Below are 24,861 nucleotides of genomic sequence, written 5' to 3'. Positions count from 1 at the left end.
AGGAGACCCTCTCACTTAGGACTACTCCCCGGTACTCCCGCCAGAAGACCCTCTCGCTTAGGCAATCTCCTTTCTCTGTGGTCCCTAGCTACCACCTGAGCTGACCACTTAATTGTACCTGAACTCCGGCCAGTAATGCCGGGAGGTCATAACCTCACTATCTCCTTGGAGGGGCTTCAGACTGCCCTTTCTAGATACTCTCTCTCTATCCTTTCACTCCTAGAGTGACTATAACATATTTCTCTGAACTCTCTGTCGCAAGCCTGTAGCTAACTTTTTACACAGGGGGGTCCCAGGACTAAGACCTTACACATGGTATGTGTCATCCCTTTTTATATTACAGCACACTGCCACCTAGTGGTTGCTGTTACTACAGGGAAACTCCCTTTTCACACACAGCTATCCTCTGGTGCCTGTCTAAAGGGGAACCCAACCTAAGGGGCCCAAATCTTTGGATCCCTACATAAGAAAGAAGAGGTAGACATTCTCTTACCTGGCCTTTTGTCTTAGCCCCCTAGCAAAGGCTCTAGGCAATTATTTGGACAGCCACACAGATTGAAAACCACTGTTTTAAAGAGACAGTTAATGCACTGATATTTCAAGGACAGTCCAACATACTGTATAAGTCATTTACAATGCAGGATGCAAAGTGCAAAAAAGAAGGTTGCAATTGGGAAGTTTTTGCACTTTGAAAATTGCATCTTACATTGTGTAAGTAGCCACAGGTTCCTGCACTACTTTGTGGAGCTCAGAGACGTGAGGCTTGCCCAATGGATAGTGGGGTTGAGACACATTTGTGCTAAAGCAGGCAGACTCTGTTGTGCCCCCTAAAGCTGCTCAATGTACCGAGTGCTGGATTTTTGATCCGATACTCAGTGCAGAAAGCAGCAATTCCCTGGGGCACAAGTGCTTGTTAAGTAAGAACTAAGGGACATACTCTTGTGTCATCTTACATTATTATTGCTAATTAAGAGAACACTAATATGCAGAATCTGACTATGGAAAGGGTACAACTTCATTCTAAGATAAGGACACATGTGATTTAGGGGCAGATTTACTGTTATGGAACAATCAGATCAATTAACTGCTACTGGTCTAGTTTAACTTCACCTATGGTAAAAAGCCTAAAAACTATATGAAACTACTGAAAATATATTGCAGATGATTGTAACTGAGGCCAAGCAAAACTTCTGTGCTATTCCTTTGCCTTTTAAAACTGAAAGGATGGTAACAATAATGATATTCTGGCAACAATAATAATATTCTGGAAACAATGATCTAATGTAACAACAGCAAATTCATAAAATTCTAGGTTCTAGATGCCTTTTGCAACCTGCTGCTAGATACCATTTATTTGTGTCGCTGCTGCGTTTCTGGCTCTGCATTGTGTCACTGTTTATTTAAAGGTTGTTAGGTACACAAACCCCAGGCTTTCACCAACACAATGAATAGGCTCGGTCTCCACTGGCATAACGGGCTTTCATAGTCTAAATGCCTTATTTATGCCTAACTCCTCCTGAGAGGGAAGTAAAGAACTGGTGGGGGGACCATGGAAACAAAACACAGGAAACTTTCAGATTCAGATCAGACACCAGGCTCAGAGCATGGAGCTCCCCTCATTTTCCTGTATCTGTGAGCTGTGCGACTGTGGGTGAGCTGACCTGACAATCACATTTTCAGTTCATATATTGCTGTCATGCAGGTGGAAGTTTACAGTAAAATATTGCAAATAATCAATAGTTAGCTTTGATTAGCAGTTGCAGTAATGAAAATAAATATTTCACTGGTTGCTATTTGTTCATACATTGACGTACAGCTGCATTTGCCTGGGCACTTGTACTATTGCTGTTTGAAAGTGAGGAAGAAAAGTTGTGATTAAAGTAATCCTTTATCAGAGAGCAGTGAACGATCTCTCTATTACAGGTATGGGACCTGTTATCCAGAATGCTTGGGACCTGGGGTTTTCTGGATAAGGATTTTTTCCGTAATTTGGATCTCCATACCTTAAATCTGCTAAAAATCATTTAAATTCTAAATAAACCCAATAGGCTTGTTTTGCACCCAATAAGGATTAATTATATCTTAGTTGGGATCAAGTACAAGGTACTGTTTTATTATTACAGAGAAAAAGGAAATCATTTTTTTAAATTAGAATTATTTGCTTATAATGGAGTCTATGGGAGATGGCCTTCCCGGAATTTGGAACATGCTGGATAATGGGTTTTCGGATAAGGGATCCCATACATGTAACAGGAATATCACTGATTTTTTGTACACAAATGTTTATAGATATGGCTGGAAGTTGTGTACTATATCTGATATGAACACATTTTTAGGGAAATTCATTGATTTTTTTTTTATTTATGATTTACAGATTTCACATACAGTAAAACAAAATGAGGGACCCATGTTTAACTTTACTCTAAAGGGGTAATTTACAATGACCCCCAACCAAGTGCAATAGGGCACAAAATAGCTCTCCTTAAGGTGGCCATACACGAGCAGATCCGCTCGCTTGGCGATGTCGCCAAGCGAGCGGATCTTCCCCCGATATCCCCACCTACGGGTGGGCGATATCGGGGACCATTTAGGTAAAAAAAATAATAATCCGATCGTTTGGCCCTGGGGATTATGTGGGCGGCAATGGGGCAGTCGGATCGGGGACCGCATCAACGAGCCGATGCGGTCCCCGATCCGACCAGATTTTCTAACCTGGCCGATCGAGATCTGGCAAATTTCAGGCCAGATATCGGTCAGCCAGGCTGCTCTGCTCTCCCCATACACGGGCCGATTAGCTGCCGAATCGGTCCAAGGGACCGATATCGGCAGCTATAGTCGGCCCGTGTATGGCCACCTTAAGTTCTCATTTAGGAAACACTAGTTTCCAGGGTCTTGTTCACTCTGCACCTCTACAGGACACCTGCAGTAGGTGCCTCATACTGCCCATCTCACATAAATACAGTGCTCTCAAAAGTAAGAAGCACTGTATTAATGGGTGCAACTCAGGTCATTGTACTACATTCTGAAGCACAAAGACCTGCAACCTGAGGCACTAATGGCAGGAATGGGAGCACTTTGCACTGTAAAAGGTAACAAGCCATTTATAACAATTAGTCCCCAGCGATACTATACTTCCTATCGAAAATCCTTCAGTTCACATCATTTCCAGCACAGACCCAAGTTTATATTTTCTGTCCCTGAAAAATGCCCTTGGTTTTATAGAGCTTACCAGCCTTATCAATCGTATGGCTCATTTACAAATGCATTTGTGTCTAAATCTGCTCCTTGAACTTATGCATATTTTTGCCAAGTGCCAATGTGACCAGTCAGTTTGTTCTGATAAATTTAACGCAAGTGCACAGTGCACCGACGCTAGGGAACCCTAGAGCTTCTGCCTACCATGAATGTAGGTTCCAATAGCAGACTGTGTCAAAAGGTTCAACTGAATTGTGCCCAAATAATCACACACTAATACTACACTGCTCAAAAAAGTAAAGGGAACACAAAAATAAGACATCCTAGTTCTGAATGAATGAAATATTCTTATTAAATAGTTGAATGTGCTGACAACAAAATCACACAAAAATTATCAATGGAAATCAAATTTGTGTATGACCTCCCTACAACTCCTGGGCATGCTCCTGATGAGGTGGCGGATGGTCTCCTGAGGGATCTCCTCCCAGACCTGGACTAAAGCATCTACCAACTCCTGGACAGTCTGTGGTGCAACGTGGCGTTGGTGGATGGAGCGAGACATGATGTCCCAGATGTGCTCAGTTGGATTCAGGTCTGGGGAACGGACGGGCCAGTCCATAGCATCAATGCCTTCGTCTTGCAGGAACTGCTGACACACTCCAGCGACATAAGGTCTAGCGTTGTCTTGCATTAGGAGGGCCAATCGCACCAGCTGTTGCAACTATTCTGTACAACACTCTAATATTCAGGGTTGATGACCTACCAGAATTCCTTGGTATCAGATCCTCACACAGAGTGGTGTAGTTCCACACAATCCTTTGCTGTTAATAACTTTTATTTGGGAGAGATGCATATCAGCAATGTTAATCAGTAAAACACAGGAACATGCAGCTACAGAGAGCTCTCACACAGTAACAGGAACATAAGATCAAGATCACACCACTCCCAGAACCAATAGCAACCACTTACATCACACACAGGAAATTGCATGATGGCAATGCACATTGCATATGGCATGTGCATTCTGGGAACTGTTACATAGTTACATAGTTACATAGGGTTGAAAAAAGACCAGTGTCCATCAAGTTCAACCCATCCAAGTAAACCCAGCACACCTAACCCACACCTACCAATCTATACACTCACATACATAAACTATAAATACAACCACTAGTACTAACTGTAGATATTAGTATCACAATAGCCTTTGATATTCTGATTGATCAAGAACTCATCCAGGCCCCTCTTAAAGGCATTAACAGAATCTGCCATTACCACATCACTAGGAAGGGCATTCCACAACCTCACTGCCCTCACCGTGAAAAACCACCTACGCTGCTTCAAATGGAAGCTCCTTTCCTCTAATCTAAAGGGGTGACCTCTGGTGCGTTGATTGTTTTTATGGGAAAAAAGAACATCCCCCAACTGCCTATAATCCCCTCTAATGTACTTGTACAGAGTAATCATGTCCCCTCTCAAGCGCCTCTTTTCCAGAGAAAACAACCCCAACCTCGACAGTCTCACCTCATAGTTTAAATCTTCCATCCCCTTTACCAGTTTAGTTGCACGTCTCTGCACTTTCTCCAGCTCATTAATATCCTTCTTAAGGACTGGAGCCCAAAACTGCACTGCATACTCAAGGTGAGGCCTTACCAGGGACCTATAAAGGGGCAAAATTATGTTCTCATCCCTTGAGTCAATGCCCTTTTTTATACAAGACAGCACTTTATTTGCTTTAGTAGCCACAGAATGACACTGCCTGGAATTAGACAACTTGTGATCTACAAAAACCCCTAGATCCTTCTCCATTAAGGAAACCCCCAACACACTACCATTCAGTAGATAGTTTGCGTTTATATTATTTCTACCAAAGTGCATAACTTTGCACTTATCAACATTGAACATTGAACCTCATTTTCCAGTTTTTACTGTAGTATTCTGTATAACATAACTAACTAACAGATCTGTAATAAAGATTCAACACCAGCATATGGTCTCACAAGGGGTCTGAGGATCTCATCTCGGTACCTAATGGCAGTCAGGCTACCTCTGGTGAGCACATGGACGGGTGTGCAGCCCCCCAAAGAAATTCCACCTAACACCATTACTGACCCACTGCCAAACCGGTCATGCTGGAGGATGTTGCAGGCAGCAGAATGTTCTCCATGGCATCTCCAGACTCGTCTGTCACATGTGCTCAGTGTGAACCTGCTTTCATCTGTGAAGAGCACAGGGCGCCAGTGGCAAATTTGCCAATCTTGGTGTTCTCTGGCAAATGCCAAACGTCCTGCATGGTGTTGGGCTGTAAGCACAACCCCCACATGTGTACGTCGGGCCCTCATACCACCCTCATGGAGTCTGTTTCTGACCGTTTGTGGCCCACTGGAGGTCATTTTGCAGAGCTCCGCAGTGCTCCTCCTGATCCTCCTTGCACAAAGGCGGAGGTAGCGGTCCTGCTGCTGGGTTGTTGCCCTCCTACGGCCTCCTCCACGTCTCCTGATGTACTGGCCTGTCTCCTGGTAGCGCCTCCATGCTCTGGACACTACGCTCACAGACACAGCAAACCTTCTTGCCACAGCTCGCATTGATGTGCCATCCTGGATGAGCTGCACTACCTGAGCCATTTGTGTGGGAGCATGCCCAGGCGTTGTAGGGAGGTCATACAGGCACATGGAGGCCACACACACTACTGAGCCTCATTTTTACTTGTTTTAAGGACATTACATCAAATTTGGACCAGCCTGTAGTTTTTTTCACTTTTTTTCAATTTTTTTTCAATTTTTAGTGTGACTCCAAATACAGACCTCCATGGGTTGATAAATTTGTTTTCCATTGATAATTTATGCGTGATTTTTTTGTCAGCACATTCAACTATGTAAAGAAGTATTTAATAAGAATATTTCATTCATTCAGATCTAGGATGTCTTATTTTTGTGTTCCCTTTATTTTTTTGAGCAGTGTATTTTAATGATGAACAGAAATGACATGATCCTCACACCGACCAGTTTAACCATAAGTTGTGTCCAATTTGTAAAAATATGCATGTGCAATTGTGTGCATTTTAACTCATATTATGCAATAGTGGTGGGCACAAATCTGTGCATGGTTGCAACTATACTGGTATTTTGAAGAAAAAACGATGTATCGTAGAAACACAAAACAATGGTGGGGATCCCCTTTAAGAAACCCATATTTCAAATTGTCATTTATGCTTCTGAGAGGTACAAAAGGGCTAATTTAAAATTGCAAGATACAGCACCAGAGTGCAAAATGAGGGCAGAGTTGTACCAGTCAAACCACCATTCTCTAAATTGGTTTCATCTGCTTGCACTCCTCTATGCTCGCACTGTGTGCCAAACTGACATTTACCCCTAATCTGTGCAATAGGGGATAAGGCAACAGCTGCTGCATCATTTTGGCACATGGGAGACATGTTCTTTATACCTGGCAGTAATTCCAGGTTTCTCATTGTGCATTGTGCCTTTAGAAGCTCCTGTTTATCATAAATCAAGTGTGGACAAATTAAGTTATTCCACTACACCATCAAAAAAGCTCTTTGATACTGCACATTTGACTCTTATACAAGGCCTTCAAGTCAAGGAGGGCACTTTTAAGTGCTTTGGCACTGCGTTTTTAAGCTTCTTAAAATCACAGCATTCAAATTATCCAAAAGCTTGCCATCATTTAAACAATGGTGCAACTACCAGCAGACTCTGTGACTACAGAGGGGGAACTCAGGGGACTGGGACCAACATCCTCCATCTTAATTTTTTTTGGAACTCCATTTCCAGTAGTGTTATAATTGCACTGCAGAAAAAAGTAATGTTTTGTCAGGAAAAATTGTTGTTTTGCTGGCTTTGATGCTTTCTTGTTTTGCATCATAGATAATTTTAATAAATGAGGCCCTGAATGTGTTGTTAGGTTTAGGAATTAGGCTCAGAGCCAGTGACCTTCTCTTGTACAAACTGCTCTTGGTTGGGTCTAGCTACATTTATACTGCTTGCATTGTTAGTGTCAGGCAACGGCATTGTAGATTTACTCTAGATGCATGCAGTGGCCATTAAGGGCCAATGGAGAGAGGTGAGTTGGTAAGGATGTGAAAATAAGCTATCTTATGTGCATGCCCAAAGTTGTACTTGTGCTGGGCAAAACACAGCAAACCGTGGCAGCGAGAAATAGAGTTTGTGGACCTGGGGTCTACAGATTATACCCCTACTATGACCCCTTAGAAACAGTACTGACACAACTGGCTTGCATTAACTCCAGTTAATTCTCTGACACTAGACTGAACTAAAGCTGTCATAGATATGTCCAGACACTGGTTATTTTCACTAATATTTTTTTTGTAGGCGTCACAAACATCACAAAAACTGCACAAGAAAGCAAGGTGTTCAGCGCAGAGAGATAAAGAGTGACTGTTTCATCTCCCACTACAAGGCAACCTTCAAGGCACCAAGGAGTAAGTTGCCTATTGTAACTATGTAATATATGCAGTGGCATAAACTAGAAGTTACTGGTCACTGCAGCAAAATAACTTCTGGAAGATGACCTGTTTTGCAAATTGATTATGAAACTTAACATCACTTAGGAATGCGATTGGACCCTTTACTCCTGGGTTGCAGGGCAACTGCTGAGTCTGCTGGCCCTGTTCTTACTTGCTGCTTGATGGTCAATAAAGCCATTTGAGTAGGCAGATTTTCCCCAGTGACAATATAGTTTAGCTAGGAAAGTTTGTTCTTGTATTTATGAATGATTATCTAAGCTTACATTTTCATGTTAGATCACAAAGAACTACCTCCTTTACTTTTGGTAACTTTTTGTTGTGATCAAATGCATTTTGGTCTGAATCACATAAAGCAAGTGGTGGCAAAACACAAATACCAAAATTAACTGAAAGCATTAGCTAATCAGGAATTTAAATGATGTAAAATAATAGGTGTCATTTAGCAATAATTGTGTCCTAAAAGATTTATTTAAGATATCCATATGATCACAAAGGGGCCGATTCACTAAAGTACGAATATGAATCACGAAATCCAATAATTTCTGATGATCAAAAATGTCACAAAAATTCTTTTGGTTACTTACGAAATTTCCGAAATTTTTGTATTGAAACAATCGTATCCGTATTGGCGATCCGATAGTCATTAAATTTTTGTATCCCAACGATCGTAAACGGCGCCCTTTCTGACTTTGAAACTTGAATGCATGATTTGGGAAGCTTTCCATAGGACTCAATGGCACTCTGCAGCTCCAACCTGGCCAAAAGAAAGTCACGATACTGAAGCTTGAATGAATTCCGTAACTTTCGTACTTGTTGCGACTAATACGATTTTGTCGCACAAATTATCGTGCAAATTGTTGCAAAGTACAAAAAAATTGTGGAAAATAAGCACAGTTCTAAAAATTAGAAAAAATACGATTTTTTTTCTATTTATAACCAATCGTACATTGATAAATTGGCCCCTTAATGTATATTCAATTGAAATCTGCATTTTTAGTTCCAAAGTTAAGGCAAATTGCACATTTAACATGATCAGGTAAGGTGCTTATACCTCAAAGGCCTGACTTTGTTTCTATTATTGTCACAGATGCTGCAGCCCGGAGCAGTAAGAGACCACCTCGAACTCCAGCATATGCCAACTTACCTCCAATGAATTTGGTCACTACTCAGCAAGCTGAATTCATACCACGGCAACTTGAGGGAAGGGCAAAGCCATTTGTTCCTCCAGTGAGTGTTATACCATACAGTATGTAGTGTTGTCCCTTGTTGACTGTCCTTCAAAGGCTGAACAGTGACTTCACTTTACGCAGGACCATATTTTTTATTATTTGGAGTATGGCAGAGGGAAAGTTATGTGATCTTCCTCTCATGAGATCAGCAGAAATTAGGGAGCTGTCAGTGGGGAGCTGTCAAGGCCACTAGTCCTTTTTAGGGTTGGTGTCTGGAGATCAGACAAATTCCAGTATGAGCTATCCAAAGAGTTAACAAGTCTCTGAGATAAATATCTGTAAAAGGTTGTGGCAAGCTTAGTTTAGCATCTAGCTTTAAATCAGTTAAACAATTAACAGTGCTCCCAGGACCTATAAATAAGGCCTAAACATAAACACTGAACCTGAGCCCTTGGTGTCCTTTACTTCATGTCACTAATGACATTGCTCTTAGGGGAAGTGGTGTTGCAGCTACCTTGGAAGCAGAATTATGGTGCTCGCAACAGCATCTCCACCTTGATTTTCAGAACTTTTCTCTAACTTCTCTAATTTGAGTTATTTTAAGTAGAACTCCAGATAAGGAATTCAGATAAGGAACCCAGAAAGGAGGATAGGGAATCTTGGTTGTATTTCTGCTCTGGTGGAGTGAATTTCTTGTAGTTGGATGTAACTTCCCATAATATTATAAGCACCATGGAAATCACTTAGTAAAGATTCTTACTAGCTATGTAACAGTTCTTTGTAGTGATTTTGTTGAGATCCCTATAATCTCTACAAAGACAAATCATGCCCTGGCTGAAGAAGTGAAAAGCCAAATAAGCCTACACTGGATATTGTCTTAATGCACTCTTCCATTGCTTTGGCTTCAGAAGGAGACATGGGGTAGGTCTGGCAATTGTAGGAGTGATAAGTGGAAAAGTTACTCATTAAATGTAATGAAAAGTCATGTGCAGATTTACTATCTGACATCAAAGCATTTCTGGATATAAGAAACATATATAACCTGTTTATTCTAAACTAAATATTTTATTACAGATATTGTTTCAGATAATACCTTAACCTGAATACTGATGCATTTTTTGTACACAGGAAGGATATTACCAGAGCCCTGAGGAACCTCTGTTGAGTAAAACTCTCTACAGTCTACACTATACTCCAAAAGAAGCAGAGAGGACTATGGGCACTCGGCCTACTGACAATCTACATGCTTTGCCCCCATCTAGTACTAACCACACCACCACAACTAAAACTGAGTACAAAGAGTGGAAGGCAGAGCGCCAGACTCAGTTTGGGGAGCTACCAGATCTCGCAGGTAACAGAAAGATTAAAAAAAAGTGCTTTAATATAAAAGAGACAACTGAACATTAAGCCCTTTAAGCAGGCCTACCATTGTGGAAGGCTTTCACCCTAGTTTGTCCCCAGACCAATGGAAGGAGGCCACTCTCAACAGCTATACAATTTTCTCTTTTCTCTTCGGGACAGCATGATACAGTACACGTTCCTCCACCAACTCTGCATCATACCCCTTAAGTTTAAAAAGTTTGGTAGAGTACAGTACAGAATGACTAATGCCAGCAATGTAATTTTCCCAGGGCTACTGCCCCCTGCTACTGCTGGTCTCATGTATCTTTTAGAGTGTGCATGTTTTGCTCTGTACCCAATCACTTAATGATAATTATGCAATATGTGTTTTATTTGGCTTTGAAAATTGAACCTTACTGTACAAATATCAGTTTTGCATCCTTAAATATACAGTATAGGAAATGTTCTAGAGAAGATGGGAAAGAAAAACAGAGTGTTGAGTAGCAGGGTTTCTGTGAGGGTGTCTGTTTTCTAGCAGTAACCTAATTCAAACAGCAGAATCCTGGGTTAAAGTGAAATTATAACTTTTATGTATAATTCCAGTTATCTGGTGGTGGTACCTTTTTTTAATTTAAAGGAGAACTATACCCCAGGTGCAAAAAGCACCCTTAACTATCATTGGCAAGACCCCCCTCACCTCTCCCTTATAGCATAGTGTTTAAGTTTACACTCTGTCCCTATCGCTAACCGCTAGCTAAAAATGCAGAGAAGGGCAGCGCGTACCTCACCGACATCTTACAGACTGAAGACTCTTCAGGTCTCTCTGCCAATACGAACCTGCTTGCGCATGTGCAGTTGGAGGTAGCAGGAAATTTGCTTAAACTGCACATGCGCAAGCAGTAGCATAGTTTCTAGGTTTACACTCTGTCCCTATCGCTAACCGCTAGCTAAAAATGCAGAGAAGCGCAGCCGTGTACCTCCCCAACATCTTCTTACCAACTGAAGACTCTTCAGGTCTCTCTGCCAATATGAACCTGCTTGCGCATGTGCAGTTTAAGCAAATTTCCTGCTACCTCCAACTGCACATGCGCAAGCAGGTTCGTATTGGCAGAGAGACCTGAAGAGTCTTCAGTCGGTAAGATGTCGGCGAGGTACGCGGCTGCCCTTCTCTGCATTTTTAGCTAGCGGTTAGCGATAGGGACAGAGTGTAAACTTAAACACTATGCGATAAGGGAGAGGTGAGGGGGATCTAGGCAATGATAGTTAAGGGTGATTTTTGCACCCGGAGGTATAGTTCTCATTTAAAAAACGTCCTAGAGTACCTGCAAGTAACTCCCTAGACTGACTTTTGTTGAGTTGCTAGTCTGCTTTAACAAAGAGAGGCTCTCTCTGTTTTAATTATTACCCTTGGTGCCTGGCCTCTGTTGCTAGTAACTGCTCAGTCAGAAGGTTTGGCTGCTGGAGTCAGTGTGTGAGCAAGACTGCAGCGAAGTGAAATGAGACAGATTTGCTTATCACTAATTGTCAGTTGCCAGTGATATCATATGGGATACTAGGAAATATAAAGGAAACTGAAAAGTACATATATATTTTTATGCAGATACATCTCCAGCTTGTCCATGCAGTCTGGTCTGATTTTTCCAAATTCTCTCTTACTACAGGGTCTCTGCTCTTTCCTGGTGATACAAATGAGATGAAAACGACAACCCAAGACCATTATGTTGAAAAGAGGACAAGGAGAGTGAACCCAGTAAAAGCAGCTCAGTGCCATCTAGTCATGGAAGGTAGGGCTCAGTATAGCTACATATGTATGCTGGAATGCGAAGTTTTGGCAAAGGTTGACAGTAGTCTTTTAATGATTGACTGGACTAACTTGCTGCCCCACCCTGAGTTATGTGGAATGCTAGTGGTGGACTACACCATCTAATACAGACATATGTTTGACAATATTTTTAGTAGGTCTGTGTACCAGGGGCTTTAAGACTAAATGCACTACTAGTGGTAGATGATGGTGCATAGATGCTATACAATCAGGTCTCCTGCAGGTTATGGGAGGTGTTCTTTGTGAGTGCAAAAAAACACAGTGGGCTATGCCTGGGGTGTTTTGCTTGTACTCAGCTCATAAAAAAAACAATTATATAAAAATGTTTGTATGTTTATACACTATAAAAGGATGCCCAATAGAATCTGGACATCTTATTCTGAAGTCACTGAGCTCTACTGCATTACCCATTCTACTGACAATGACCAAAACCACTAAAGATAGCCAAGCGTTTATGGCCTTATAGTCTATATTTCAAACACAAAACATATCATATTGGTTATTCTAGTTGCATAATATTTGCAACACTCTATTATAAGATTGACAAGTTTAATTTGAATACAGATATAAAATCTGTTATCTGATCTTTCTTTAAGTTGGATCATCAGGTGCTGATTTATCACTGTTCGAATGTGAATTTTGTTTTTAAGCAAAATTTCCTGAATTTGAATTTGTTAGGTTTCCAAAACTCAAATGATATATTTCTTGAGCACAAAAACTTGAATGTAAAACTTTGACATCTTAAAACTTGCAAGTTCATGTAGAAGTTGTCCTAAGGAAAATGTAAAATTTGAATTATTTACATTTTTTTGAGCTTTTGTAGACTCACTAAAAATTAGGAGTAGAATAAGACTTCAGTAAATTTCATTTTCTTTTCTCAGTTTTATTCAATTGGGTTTTTAAGATTCTTTTTTTTTAATAAATAAGCAAACATTAGAGTTTAAAAAATTTAACTTTTGAGTTCATTCAAATTGAAAACAACTCTAAAATTCACAAAGGCAAATCTTGACAGATAAGCCTCACAGTCTACTAAAACATATAAATAAACCCAATAGGATCGTTTTGCCACCAATATGGATTCATGCAGCTTAGTTTGGATCAAGTACAAGAAACTGTTTATTACAGAGAAAATGGAAATCATTTTAAAAACTAAAGTTATTTGCTTAAAGTAGATTCTGTGGGAGTTGGCCTTCCTGTAATTTTGAGCTTTCTGGGTAATGGGTTTCTGGATTCCCATACAATGATTCACATACTATATTTAATCAAAATCACATTACAGGACTATTTTTTATTATAAACACGTATGTTTTTTTTTTGTTATAGTAGTTCAGTCTCTGCTATAACCAACTTTTTACGTCCTAAGGTGAACATCATATGGAAACTACCCATCAGTCCACATTTCATCCTCTGCCAATGGAGAAAGGAACAGTAGCTAAGAATCCTTTACCACAGAAAGTCACCAAACGACCACAAATGGAAGTAATGACCAAATATCAGAGCGACTTCCCAACACCGCATTGCCTGCCACAACAAGCCAGAGCAGCCTTGCCGCCCCCTGACAACCTCACTGTAAATCCCTACCTTAGGTAAGGAAAATAATGGTTGGAGTTAATTTAAGAGAAGCAGTAAAAATGTGTACAATTAATTTAAACCCTGTGTTCTTCAATAAGAAATGACTTTAAGACAGTTCAGAGAGAGACATTCCCTGGATGGAACCCTCTGCGGCACCCAAGGCCAGAGCCAGCCCAGCTAAAGGAGGAGCTTACTGCTATGGACCGGGAGAGAGGAGGGCAAGTGGATGGGAATACAGTAACCAAGGTAATGTTTTGTTTCTGTTAAAAATACATCTGTATCCATTTCTTTGCTTCTCTACATACTCTCTAGTTACTGCACAAAAGAGAGCTTTTACTCTGCTCATGATTTGCTATACACCAAATAGACAGTCTTCAGTCCATATCTGTGCCCTAACAACGTAATGCTGCCTTAAGCAAAGATATGAACCACATATTTCAATGAGCCATTATAAACCCTTCAAGGCATACATGGTTCCTCACTTTCTTCTGTTGCCTTTGACAGTTACCTTAGTCTTTCTAAAAAAAAATCAATTTCATTATAATTGATTTAGGTATGTTTTAGACTTTCAATATTATCTTTAAGCATTTAAACTCTGCCACTTTAAATTGCATGCTGGCAAGAGTAAGTGGCAGGTAAACTGCATTGGGAGGGCTTACATTTAAAGTACTTGGATAAAATCTCCTGGACTTAAATCATTTATTGGCAGAGTATGGTTCTATAAAAATCCCAGTTGGTGGTCATATACTAGGTGGACCTTCATTGACTGCATGAAGGCCATGATGAGACAAAAAACTAAAACACAAGGCTGTTTTAATAAATGAACAAAAGGGGCATTTGCCCAGGGCCCACCAGCAGACTTTTCATTTAGTATAACTTTTGACAGTAAAATCCCTCATAATAATTATCTGGACTCTATTGCATTGTTATTTAGCTGCTTTGATTTCCTCCTGTGGTGTCCTCCCAATTTGTAATTTATCTGCTTCCATGGCTGTTGGTCCAGGGCAGCACAGCTGGGAATCATGTCTACTTCATTGATCACAGAATATTATATTCCATATGCCATATTATGTTGTATAAAAGTTTTATATTGATGTGTTTGAGGGGTGTTCTACCATAAAGTTCTCAGTGCAGTCAGTGTTCTCTCCAGAAACAAATGAGCTGGGTTGATAAAAATAAGTAAATAAATAATTGCTTGAGGCACCTATCCTGCCCTAAAAATAGTTTTTATGTGCAAATACAGTGCTCAGTCCTACTGCCTTATGTAAGGTGAAGGCCAAAGTGGAGCCCCGTGGTTGAGAAAAACTGCAAGGCAATGCACTTGGCAAAAAGTGCCTCAAACATTAAGCAGCGGGGGGCCATCAAGAAAATATTTGCCCTGGGCCTGCTGGCACCTTAAATCAGCCCAGCACATCTCTCCTTTTTTTAGGTTCAGTTCACAGAAGCCATTTATAATGATTATTCCTATGTTCCTATCAAATATCAAACTCTTATATAAAAAGGTTCATTTTTCAGCTCTGTAGTGTTCCTTGCACATGTACATTACACTATGACTGTGCTGTCCAACTGTGGTATAATGGAAGCAAGTTTTGACCATTCCCCTTTTTTAGAAAAAACCTCACCCACTTCAAACCACACCCATGTTATTACAAGAGCAGAGTATGACACACAGGCAGCATAGTGCAGGCAGAATATGGCACACACAGGCAGGGTAGGGTAGGCAGTGCTGTTTTACCTGCCTCCCCAACTGGGGTGATGCACATGAAAAGTGCCCCTTTCCTAAAGTGCAGGGAATATTTGTCCTTTCCTTCTTCTTTCTACTTCTCTCAAACTATACATAAATATCACGATCATAAGGTATCTGCATTGGTCATATTGGAGTTAATCCAAACCAATACAGGGTGCTCCTGTCCTTCTCTCTTCTATGTTGTACAAAAGGCTGCATTTTGAAGCACTCTCTGTTCCTTTATCCAATATTGTATCCTGAACAATATGCAGCATATCTTCTTTCATTCATTTTTGGCAGCTTGCATTTTCCACACCAGTATGGCTGCCACGAGAGCCAATTCAACGACCACGTTCTGTTCTTAAACCTATAAATGCCAAATTTGATGGTTCTACACACAACAAGACTGTGTACAAGAACTGGGTGGTGCAACCACACTTGCGGCATGGAGACCCTCGAGATGGCATCTCAATGAGACCTAAGGTGAGACCAAACAAAAACACACCCTTTTGTTTATCAAGTTCCCTTTTTTATTTTTCAGTTAGCAAAAGCCATTTATAATTATCATTCCTATGCTACACTACTCTGGTTTTCTCCCACACCCCAAAAACATATATTGGCTTCTGACCAAATTGACCATAACATGTGTAAATGTAATAGAGGCCAGACTGTAAGCTCCTCTGGGGCAGGGGAAAATGTATAATCTCTGTAAAGCACTGTGGAAATATGTAGGTGCTTTATAAATAACAGGAAATAAATAATATGCTAAGCATTCACCCAGCCCATACAAAGAGTACTTGAAACATAATGGCAGCGGCACCCTTACCAACTATGTATCTCTGGTAAGTTTATTATTTATAGTAGATATGGCACTGTTTTCATTTTTGCAATTATTGTATGGTGCAAAGATCCACATACTAAATATACTGGCAAGAGTGTGCATAGGCAGTTGCATCACAGAATTACCCCTGCATGATGCTGGTTTTCATTAGTGTTACAGTGCAAGGTTTACAGTACACTAACTTTTCTAAAATCAGTTTCAATACAGTGACTGCAAATACAAATCATAGTAACATAGTAAGTTGGGTTGAAAAAAGACATACGTCCATCACGTTCAACCATAATGCCTATATATAACCTGCCTAACTACTAGTTGATCCAGAGGAAGGCAAAAAACCCCATCTGAAGCCTCTCTAATTTGCCGCAGAGGGGAAAAAATTCCTTCCTGACTCCAAGATGGCAATCGGACCAGTCCCTGGATCAACTTGTACTAAGAGCTATCTCCCATAACCCTGTATTCCCTCACTTGCTAAGAATCCATCCAGCCCCTTCTTAAAGTTATATAATGTATCAGCCAGCATGACCGATTCGGGGAGGGAATTCCACAACTTCACAGCTCTCACAGTAAAAAATCCTTTCTGAATATTTAAACGGAACCTCCCTTCTTCTAAACGGAGTGGGTGCCCTCGTGTCCGTTGGAAGGACCTACTGGTAAATAAAACATTAGAAAGGTTATTATATGATCCCCTTATATATTTATACATAGTTATCATGTCACCTCTTACGCGCCTCTTCTCCAGTGTAAACAGACCCAATTTGGCCAGTCTTTCTTCAGAACTGAGACTTTCCATACCCTTTACCAGCTTAGTTGCCCTTCTCTGGACCCTCTCTAACTCAATAATGGCCCGTTTGAGCACTGGAGACCAGAACTGAGGGCCTTACCAGTGCTCTGTAAAGGGGAAGAATAACCCCCTCCTCCTGTGAATCTATACCCCTTTTAATACAGCTCAAAACCTTGTTTGCCCTTGCAGCTGCTGCCTGGATTGCTTGCTACAGCCAAGTTTATTATCTACAAGGACTCCAAGGTCCTTCTCCATTATGGATTTGCCTAGTGCAGTCCCATTAAGGGTATACGGGGCTTGCATATTTTTAAATCCCAGGTGCATGACCTTACATTTATCCACATTAAATCTCACCTGCCACTTAGCTGCCCAGATTGCCAGTTGGTCAAGATCCTGCTGCAAGGATGTCACATCCTGGATAGAATTGACTGGTCTGCAGAGTTTTGTGTCATCTGCAAACACCGATACATTACTCATAATACCCTCCCCCAAGTCATTTATGAACAAATTAAACAAAAGTGGACCCAGTACAGAACCCTGAGGGACCCCACTGAGGACCTTATTCCAAGTAGAGAATGTACAATTAACAACCACCCTCTGTACCCGATCCTGTAGCCAGTTTTCAATCCATGTGCAAACGACTTCACTAACACCAATAGACCTTAGTTTAGAAAGCAGTCGTTTGTGGGGAACGGTATCAAATGCTTTGGCAAAATCCAAATAGATTAAATCTACTGCATCCCCACTGTCCAGCTTCTTACTTACCTCATCATAAAAAGCAATTAAATTGGTCTGACATGACCTGTCCTTCATAAAGCCATGCTGATTACTGCTCATAATGGCATTCTCCAGTACATCAATCAAACTATCAATTGACATGACATGGCACAGATGATGTGTTTTCTGCAGCCAACTGTTTTGTATACCTTTCGTACTTGGGTACAAAACTTGGGTGTCTTTGTAGCAGATGTACTCTATGTTTTACTTAGCAAGTTTGTATCATTTAAACACTGCAAGGCCAGAGAACTAGAGTGTATGATGCTTTTTGAATAATTGGCGATTGTCTTTGCTGCCTTTTAAAATCAGTTATGAAGATTCCAATATTTAAACACTTAAAAAAGAGAAGGAAAGGCTAATAAAGAGTTAATCTCAAGCTGCAGGCATACCTTCAGTTCTCTCAATAGTGCCCTTAAGTCTCCCCATATTTCTCCCCTTCAGATGATCAGAAGCCTCATAGGAAAAAAAAACATTAAACTCTGTAAGAAAGTTCCCATAAGGCCTGGCTCCTGCACCAAAACCAAGAGTTCTTAGCATTCTTGAGGGAGGGGGGAGCAGGAGAGGGGAGAGCTGTGTGTCTCTGGCACATTAAAACAAAGAGACAACAAATCCTGTTTCTTTTGACAGAAAACTCAGTGCAGCTTTTCTATAAGTGCTTATGGCTGTATTTACATAGACCTTTCTTAAAAGCTTACTTGGTTTTTACCTTTCCTTTTCCTTTAAAACAATTAAATAAACCAACATGAACTCATTGACACCTCTATCAAATCCATATATAATATGAAATGTAACCTATTTTTCTTAAAGTTTAGTGCTCTATTTACTTTAGATACACATTGGCCAACATTAATCTCAACTGAAAAGCTTCTAGCCAGAGAGTTTTAATAAATGGGCAAGACCAAATTCAGTGAGTAAGGGCTTCTCTTTTGTGACATCTTAGACAAAAAGATGTGTTCAATGGTCCCATTATAAGCACCACAGTGAAATTACATAGGACTAGTGTAAGATCTGTAGAGCCACAATTTGATATTGGCAAGAGGGTTGGGTTCTCTTAGCATGAGAATGAAGCTTAAAGGAGAATGCAAGTCAAAATGTAAAAAGCATACTGCCCAATAGTCCTCCTATTGTTTAGTAAAAATGCCAGACTTTTGGCTCACCTAATCAAATATTTACTCAGTCACACTTACTTCACATTTTCTAGAACAGGCAGCCATCTCTAAAAAGGTATTCTCCCTTCCTTTCCCTCCTTGCTTCATACTGCACGTGGTTCATTCCCTCCCCCCCCTCCCCTCTGCCAGATCTGCTTCTGATTGGCTGGTGGGCATGTGTAGCTCAGAACAGGAGACAGGATCAAGTTACACACATGCTCAGAGAATAGGAAGGCTGCCGCTGGCACCTACAGGTAGGACAGAGAGATTTCAGTGATGTCACTGTAGTCTTCACACTGCTGTAGGCTTTCAGCACCATATCTCAGAGAAGCAAGCAGGGATCTGGGAATTTAGATATGCAGTAAGTACTTAAAAAGAATGCCTTTAGAATTACTTTTAATTTATATTAACCTTTCATTGTACTTTAAGTATTTCAGGAGCTGTGACAGAGTCAACAATTTCCCAATGGGGGTATCTCTATTGTAAAAGTCCTGTCTGTTCTAATAGATTTGTAAATGTGTGCTGTAGAGTGTAGAATATGGGTTTCTTTACATATGGGGGTCAGGGGACTATATTAATGTTGTTCTGTCATCTGGTGCAAAACATTTCTAATATAATGTAAGGATTGCAGGAAGTAAAATTGTTGATTTTGAAGAAAAGGAAATCTTCCAGATGCCTCTGAAAATGTCATGGGAGTACGTGCCCTATTAAGTATTTCTCTAAAACAATAAATTTCCCCATGTCTCCATTTTGCGAAGATATTAGTCATTAAGTCACTAGGGAAAGCTTTGTTGCCAGTACAGGGAAGATATAAGGATACATTTTTGTATATATGAAATATATCTTTTTATCTTTCATATGGTTGACTGTTTGCAAGGCTTTATAGGTATGTATAAATATTGGGTTTGCTTTTTGAATACCCATCAGTTCATTTGACAGAAGTTGGAGTAAGGAATTTATATATGATGTTCTCACTGGATTGTGTTCTGTATCTAAGGTGCTATATGTATGGCTATTATAGGTTCAGTATCCAGCATGTTGCACAAGAGCGGTCTCATTATATTCCCTTTTATTTAGCAAATTGGTGCCCCCATTTCCTTTTAGTTGCTGGAGTTTAAATATGGCAATCCATGGACTCTTCCCCTCCCCATTTGAACTCCCAGTACATTTTATTTATTAACTTGAAGTCTTTGTGTTTGAGATAACAGGGCATCTGAAGTTTAAAAAATAATTTGGGGAAGTAGATCATTTATAAAAGATAAGCATTAAATATGATGTTTTCCATCTGGCCAAGTAATGCTGGAGATCCAAATGATGTTTAGCTTGTAGGTTTCAGTGTGGTGGTTAGCACACAGTGTGGTGGTTGTGCTGTTTTAAAAGGTAAGTCCTGTATCCAGTCAGTAATGGTATGTTTTAGTTAGGGCTTTATCATAGTTTATTTTTAAATATGCCTATATTAATACATGCAAATTTAATCTTGAGTTAAGGATTTTTGGATTTTAGTCCAACAATAAACTGACATTTTTATTGCAGGTTAAGCTGGAAAGTGAAACAACATCTGGAAGCACATTTGTGCCCAAAAAAGGAGAAATGGTCCAAATCTGCAAACCTAAGAAGGACAATTTAGAGTTAACAGGCGAAAGTAACTTCAACACTGTTCACAGAGAAACCTACAGGTATTTAGAAAGGGGTAAAAATATACTGCTAGCATCAGTAGCTTCTCTTTATAAAGTTTAAGGTCTTTATAAGTATAAGGTTCATGCAATAAGATGTATTCTGACCTATGTATTTCAGCCATTAGACCACAAACTGCCACTACTACATCCTATTCACAAATGACAGTGCAGATACTTGCACATTTCAACATAAAAATCTGCTTACTGGTGCAACATGACCCGCAGCAGACTTGTCAACTCACCTGCATTTTTCAAGAATCACCCTAATTTGATTTGTGATTATGGTCAGCAAAATTAACGCAACTGAACATGCACAATTTTGCAGCTCATGCACATTTAAACTGAATGTTTTTAATGTCTCCCTGGTATCATTTCTGGTGTGTAATATGTAAAGGTGGCTATACATGTTGCAATCTGCTCGTTTGGTGAGGACGCCAAATGAGTGGATCTTCTCCCGATATGCCCACCTAAAACAGCAGGCAGAGGTGCCGTTGGAGTGACCTGCCTGATCAAAATCTGGCCAATTTTAGGTCAGATGTTGGTCGAGTAGGCCTGTCAGGGGTGCCCATACACAGGAAGGTAAGCTGCCGAATCAGTCTGAAGGACCCAAATTGGCTGAAATCTGCCCATGTATAGCCACCTTAAGTGACATTTCAGTCCTCACTGGGACATTTATCAAGGATTACAAAGGTCCCAGCAGGGACCAAAATGGAATGCACAATGACTAGATCTTCCATGCCTAACAGCAATGCTGTATACAAAGTAATTTTCCATTCTCTTCGTAGATATAATTGTCCATTTAACCATCAGGATGAGTTAAAAAGGGCTATCACACCCAAACAACGCATGTCACTGTTAACTAGCAAAGAATATTGGATCTGTAGTTGGGAAACTTAGTGGCCTAGATGTGTCATACTAGGAAACCATTGTTACTTGTTCCCTTTAGTATAAGATTTCCCAAAATTCAAATTCTAAATTTAGCAAATTCAGTGCCAATAACTGGTATTTAGCGTATTACTACATTTTTATGTGTTCCTAATAGTGTTAAGTTGATGTGTTATAGTTCTTTGATCTCTCTCTAAGCCTTAGTGATGTGAAGCCCTTTAGATCACAAATATGAAGACTGACTTTTTTCATCAAATGGACTGCTGCAGCACCCACTCATACCCGTTAGCAGAAGCTGTGCTTGGGGGGGGGGGGACATTTTAATGGCTTCAGTAGCATTACTTATGGAACCATATTACACTAAGAAGACAAAACATGCCACTGTAATTGACTGATCCCATCTTTTACAGGATACCCCAATTTCCTCAGTGCCGACTGCAGATTTACCTCCAACAACAAAAGGTAGATACATCTATAGAGGGCAAGGAGAACCCATAGAGGAGACACAGGGGAAGGTTCTGCATATTGTACACTGGCATCATCCACATCGGCATAGTAACCGCTACAAAGAAGTATAAAGAAGCCTCCATTGTCCCCTTCCTGCTTCTTCCACACGGAGTCTATTACAAAATGTGTCCCTGTTTGTAAACCTGACATAGAGATGCAGAGTAGCACAGCAGAGTTCTCAGGCAACATTTCTGGCACATGTGCAATTGGAATTGGAATTAGTCTGGGAGTAGCCCCAACTGTTCATGCACCAGAAAGCTCTGTCCATCAGCAAAGTGAAAAGAGAGGATCCAAAGATACAGAAGATGGGGCCTGTGAACTCCGCTGCGCTACGTTGCATCTCTATGTCAGGTTTACAAACAAAGAAACCTTGCCATTCAAGCGTGAAGGCACACAGAGCTACTATACTGATCATTTGCCGATAGTTGTCTCTGTGTGTTTTAGTGGAGGCAATTCTCAGTATTGTCTATGGCAGAGTATATAACTTGTCTATGGCAGAGGATATAACTGGTCAACTGCTCTGATAAAAAAATCTTTGTTGGAAACACTGCACTATTATGTTTACTGTGTTAATGTGCCCACAGTCTTTGTTACACCCAATAAAATAACATGTGGAGATACATAAGGCAAGGTATAATATTTAATAACAATAGTAAAACCAGTTTTTATTTTAGTGTATAAACACCTCTTGGGAATATCTGAAATCATTAAACGTAAAAGTAATACTAATTCAGTATAATCACCAATATGACAATTGCCTCAAATGTATAAAAATTAAGAACTTTTAAAGTAAGCAGATTTATAAATGTACACCTCAGAAATCAGAAATGGTTTTGCCATTCAGGAGAAAGTAATACAAGATACAAATGTAACTTATGCTATGTAATGCGTTTAGTCTGTTCTTTCTCTATAGTGAGATTCTGGGTCTTCTTTAGGCAAGTGGCCACCAGAAGCTTCCCAGAATTCAATTGCTATGGTACTCCCTCCATTCCTTATTCAAAAAATTGGAAAAAGGCAAGACAGGATGACTGGAATTAGGCAACCTTTAAAGTTTATGATGATCTAATCTCATCCAAACACAGACTAATACAATTCTAAATACTGTATTTTTTTACCTGAGTGACTGGCCAGAGAGGGGCCAGAAATGCAGAGAGAACTGCCTGAGATACCAGGAACCTAAGGCCCCATTCATACATGTAATTTGGTAATACCACAGTATCCAACATTACTGGAGGGAAATTGTACAAGAGCTCAACTCTAAATTCAGTTTCCATTAGATCTCATCTCCACAGATGTGTGCCTAATAGGAAAATCACATTATATCATCACTCAAGAATCATGTTTAGAGCTTTCCTATTCCATGAAATGAAGAACGTTTAAAAAAAAGTTACAAAATGGTTATGTACCACAAACCCAAGTAACTAGCCACTAGTGCCATCTTTAATCCCACATCTCTCTCTGTCTGACAAACATGAGATCCATACCTAAAGACCACAACACAAACTCTACATAAAAAGGGGTTCCCTTGACACCCCTAACAGTACTGACCAAGAGATGTTAATGTTTAACTTATCAATGCACTGTAACCTGTAGTCATCTAAAATGTGGACCACTTTAATATATAACTGCTATTTACAATGTCTTAAAGGGTACCTGCCACCCAGAAATAAAAAGCTGTATAATAAAAGTCCTTTACAAGTTAAACATAAAAACCCATATTCTTTCTTTTTATAAACCGTTATAAACTCATTTAGAAATCTCAGCTGTCAATCATACTTTGCCTTCCCCATCTCGATGTCCCAGACATGGAAGCTGGTCAGGCAGTTACTCATTCATCATTCTTCCCCACCCTCCTTACTGTCTATAACGGTGTATCCTATGCATGGTCAACTTCATTAGGTCCCCCATTCTGGCTCATAAACAAGATTTTGGGATGATGCCAAGTTTGCCTTATTAAACATTTTCGAGGTTAATAGTAAGATTGTTGCATTCCCTTAATCACTTAGGTTTCCTTTTCCTCCTCGGCAGCTAACTCTTTGGCTCTTGGCTATGTGATCATGCTCAGTTCTCAACTCAAAGTTATTAAACGCACCCTCCAGACTAGCAGGCAATGCTAGTTTCCATAGAAACGGCTATAGCTGTGCACCCTGCTAGATAAACATGTTTTTTTCTTTAATCCAAGCAGGACTTTTTATCAGAGTAAGTTCTGCCAGTGTAAGCCTGCATTCTTAATTGCATAAACTTTACAGCGCACATTGTTTGCAGATGTAAATGTTACTGATGATGTTAGGTGGAAAAAGGCCACCAGGTGAAAGCTATTTGTTTTAGGGAAATGTGATGGTGCTGGCAAACGGAGGGAATATATGCAGTACAAATAATGTGGTGTGGGTGGGGGAGATGTGCCTCACCGTCTGTTACCAAATAATGACAGTATATTAATCACATACGTATCACACAGGAAAGAAAGTTCCGTATAGGAATCCGTGGAACTATATACATGATAATGAAAATTCAGAGGGAGGGGCCCCTCCTATGCTGCTGCTGATGTTTTTATGGGTTAGGGTGTGTTTTTAACCATTTTTGCTTTTTCATTTTGGTTTATGTTAATAAAAAATGTTTTTGTTTCTTTTCAAATGGCTTTGACTGAATTAAATATGTACATCCTGCACAGCTAAGAAAACAAACAGATTTACATATCCTTTAATATGTCTTCCACCTACTGTATGTTTTTGTTTTGTTGATTAAATAAAACTCCTTTAAAAAATTGTTTTTGCAGAGTACCCACTACTTGTCTTCTTTTCTATGCATTATTTAGTTTGGCATGGGGGCAGAGTTTAAATTTGCATTGCTGACACTGGTTTGCAAGGCCCTGGATCAGGCCCAGCATGATAGCTGCACTATTTATGATTCATAATTA

At 40.1% G+C, this 24,861-nt stretch overlaps 1 protein-coding gene across 2 annotated transcripts; it reads left to right on the top strand.

Annotated features, from left to right (window-relative positions):
• The first annotated feature begins 1,515 nt into the window (after nucleotides 1-1,515).
• Nucleotides 1,516-24,375, top strand: LOC101731882 (stabilizer of axonemal microtubules 1). 2 transcript variants are annotated; one of them, XM_004916086.4, is made up of 10 exons: nucleotides 1,516-1,651; nucleotides 7,545-7,654; nucleotides 8,787-8,926; nucleotides 9,997-10,219; nucleotides 11,871-11,993; nucleotides 13,395-13,617; nucleotides 13,702-13,849; nucleotides 15,630-15,812; nucleotides 20,410-20,552; nucleotides 21,848-24,375. In XM_004916086.4, exons 1-10 carry the CDS (start codon nucleotides 1,605-1,607, stop codon nucleotides 21,933-21,935), a joined length of 1,428 nt encoding a protein of 475 aa, XP_004916143.2. In that variant the 5' UTR covers nucleotides 1,516-1,604; the 3' UTR covers nucleotides 21,936-24,375. The 2 variants fall into 2 exon arrangements, with proteins under 2 accessions (XP_004916143.2, XP_004916144.2); XM_004916087.4 differs by having other exon boundaries at nucleotides 1,566-1,647.
• The last annotated feature ends 486 nt before the right edge of the window (nucleotides 24,376-24,861 follow it).

The sequence above is a fragment of the Xenopus tropicalis genome, chromosome 7 (genome assembly GCF_000004195.4).
Source record: "Xenopus tropicalis strain Nigerian chromosome 7, UCB_Xtro_10.0, whole genome shotgun sequence".
In the NCBI taxonomy this organism is placed as follows: domain Eukaryota; kingdom Metazoa; phylum Chordata; class Amphibia; order Anura; family Pipidae; genus Xenopus; species Xenopus tropicalis.
This window is presented reverse-complemented; position numbering and strand designations above follow the sequence as displayed.

Excerpts from the sequence above, each read along its gene's own strand:
- LOC101731882 (XM_004916086.4), top strand. The coding sequence starts at position 1,605 with ATGGAGCTCCCCTCATTTTCCTGTATCTGTGAGCTGTGCGACTGTGG. Across the intron at positions 8,927-9,996 it reads CAAAGCCATTTGTTCCTCCA|GAAGGATATTACCAGAGCCC; the intron begins GTGAGTGTTATA and ends TTTTGTACACAG. Across the intron at positions 13,850-15,629 it reads ATGGGAATACAGTAACCAAG|CTTGCATTTTCCACACCAGT; the intron begins GTAATGTTTTGT and ends CATTTTTGGCAG.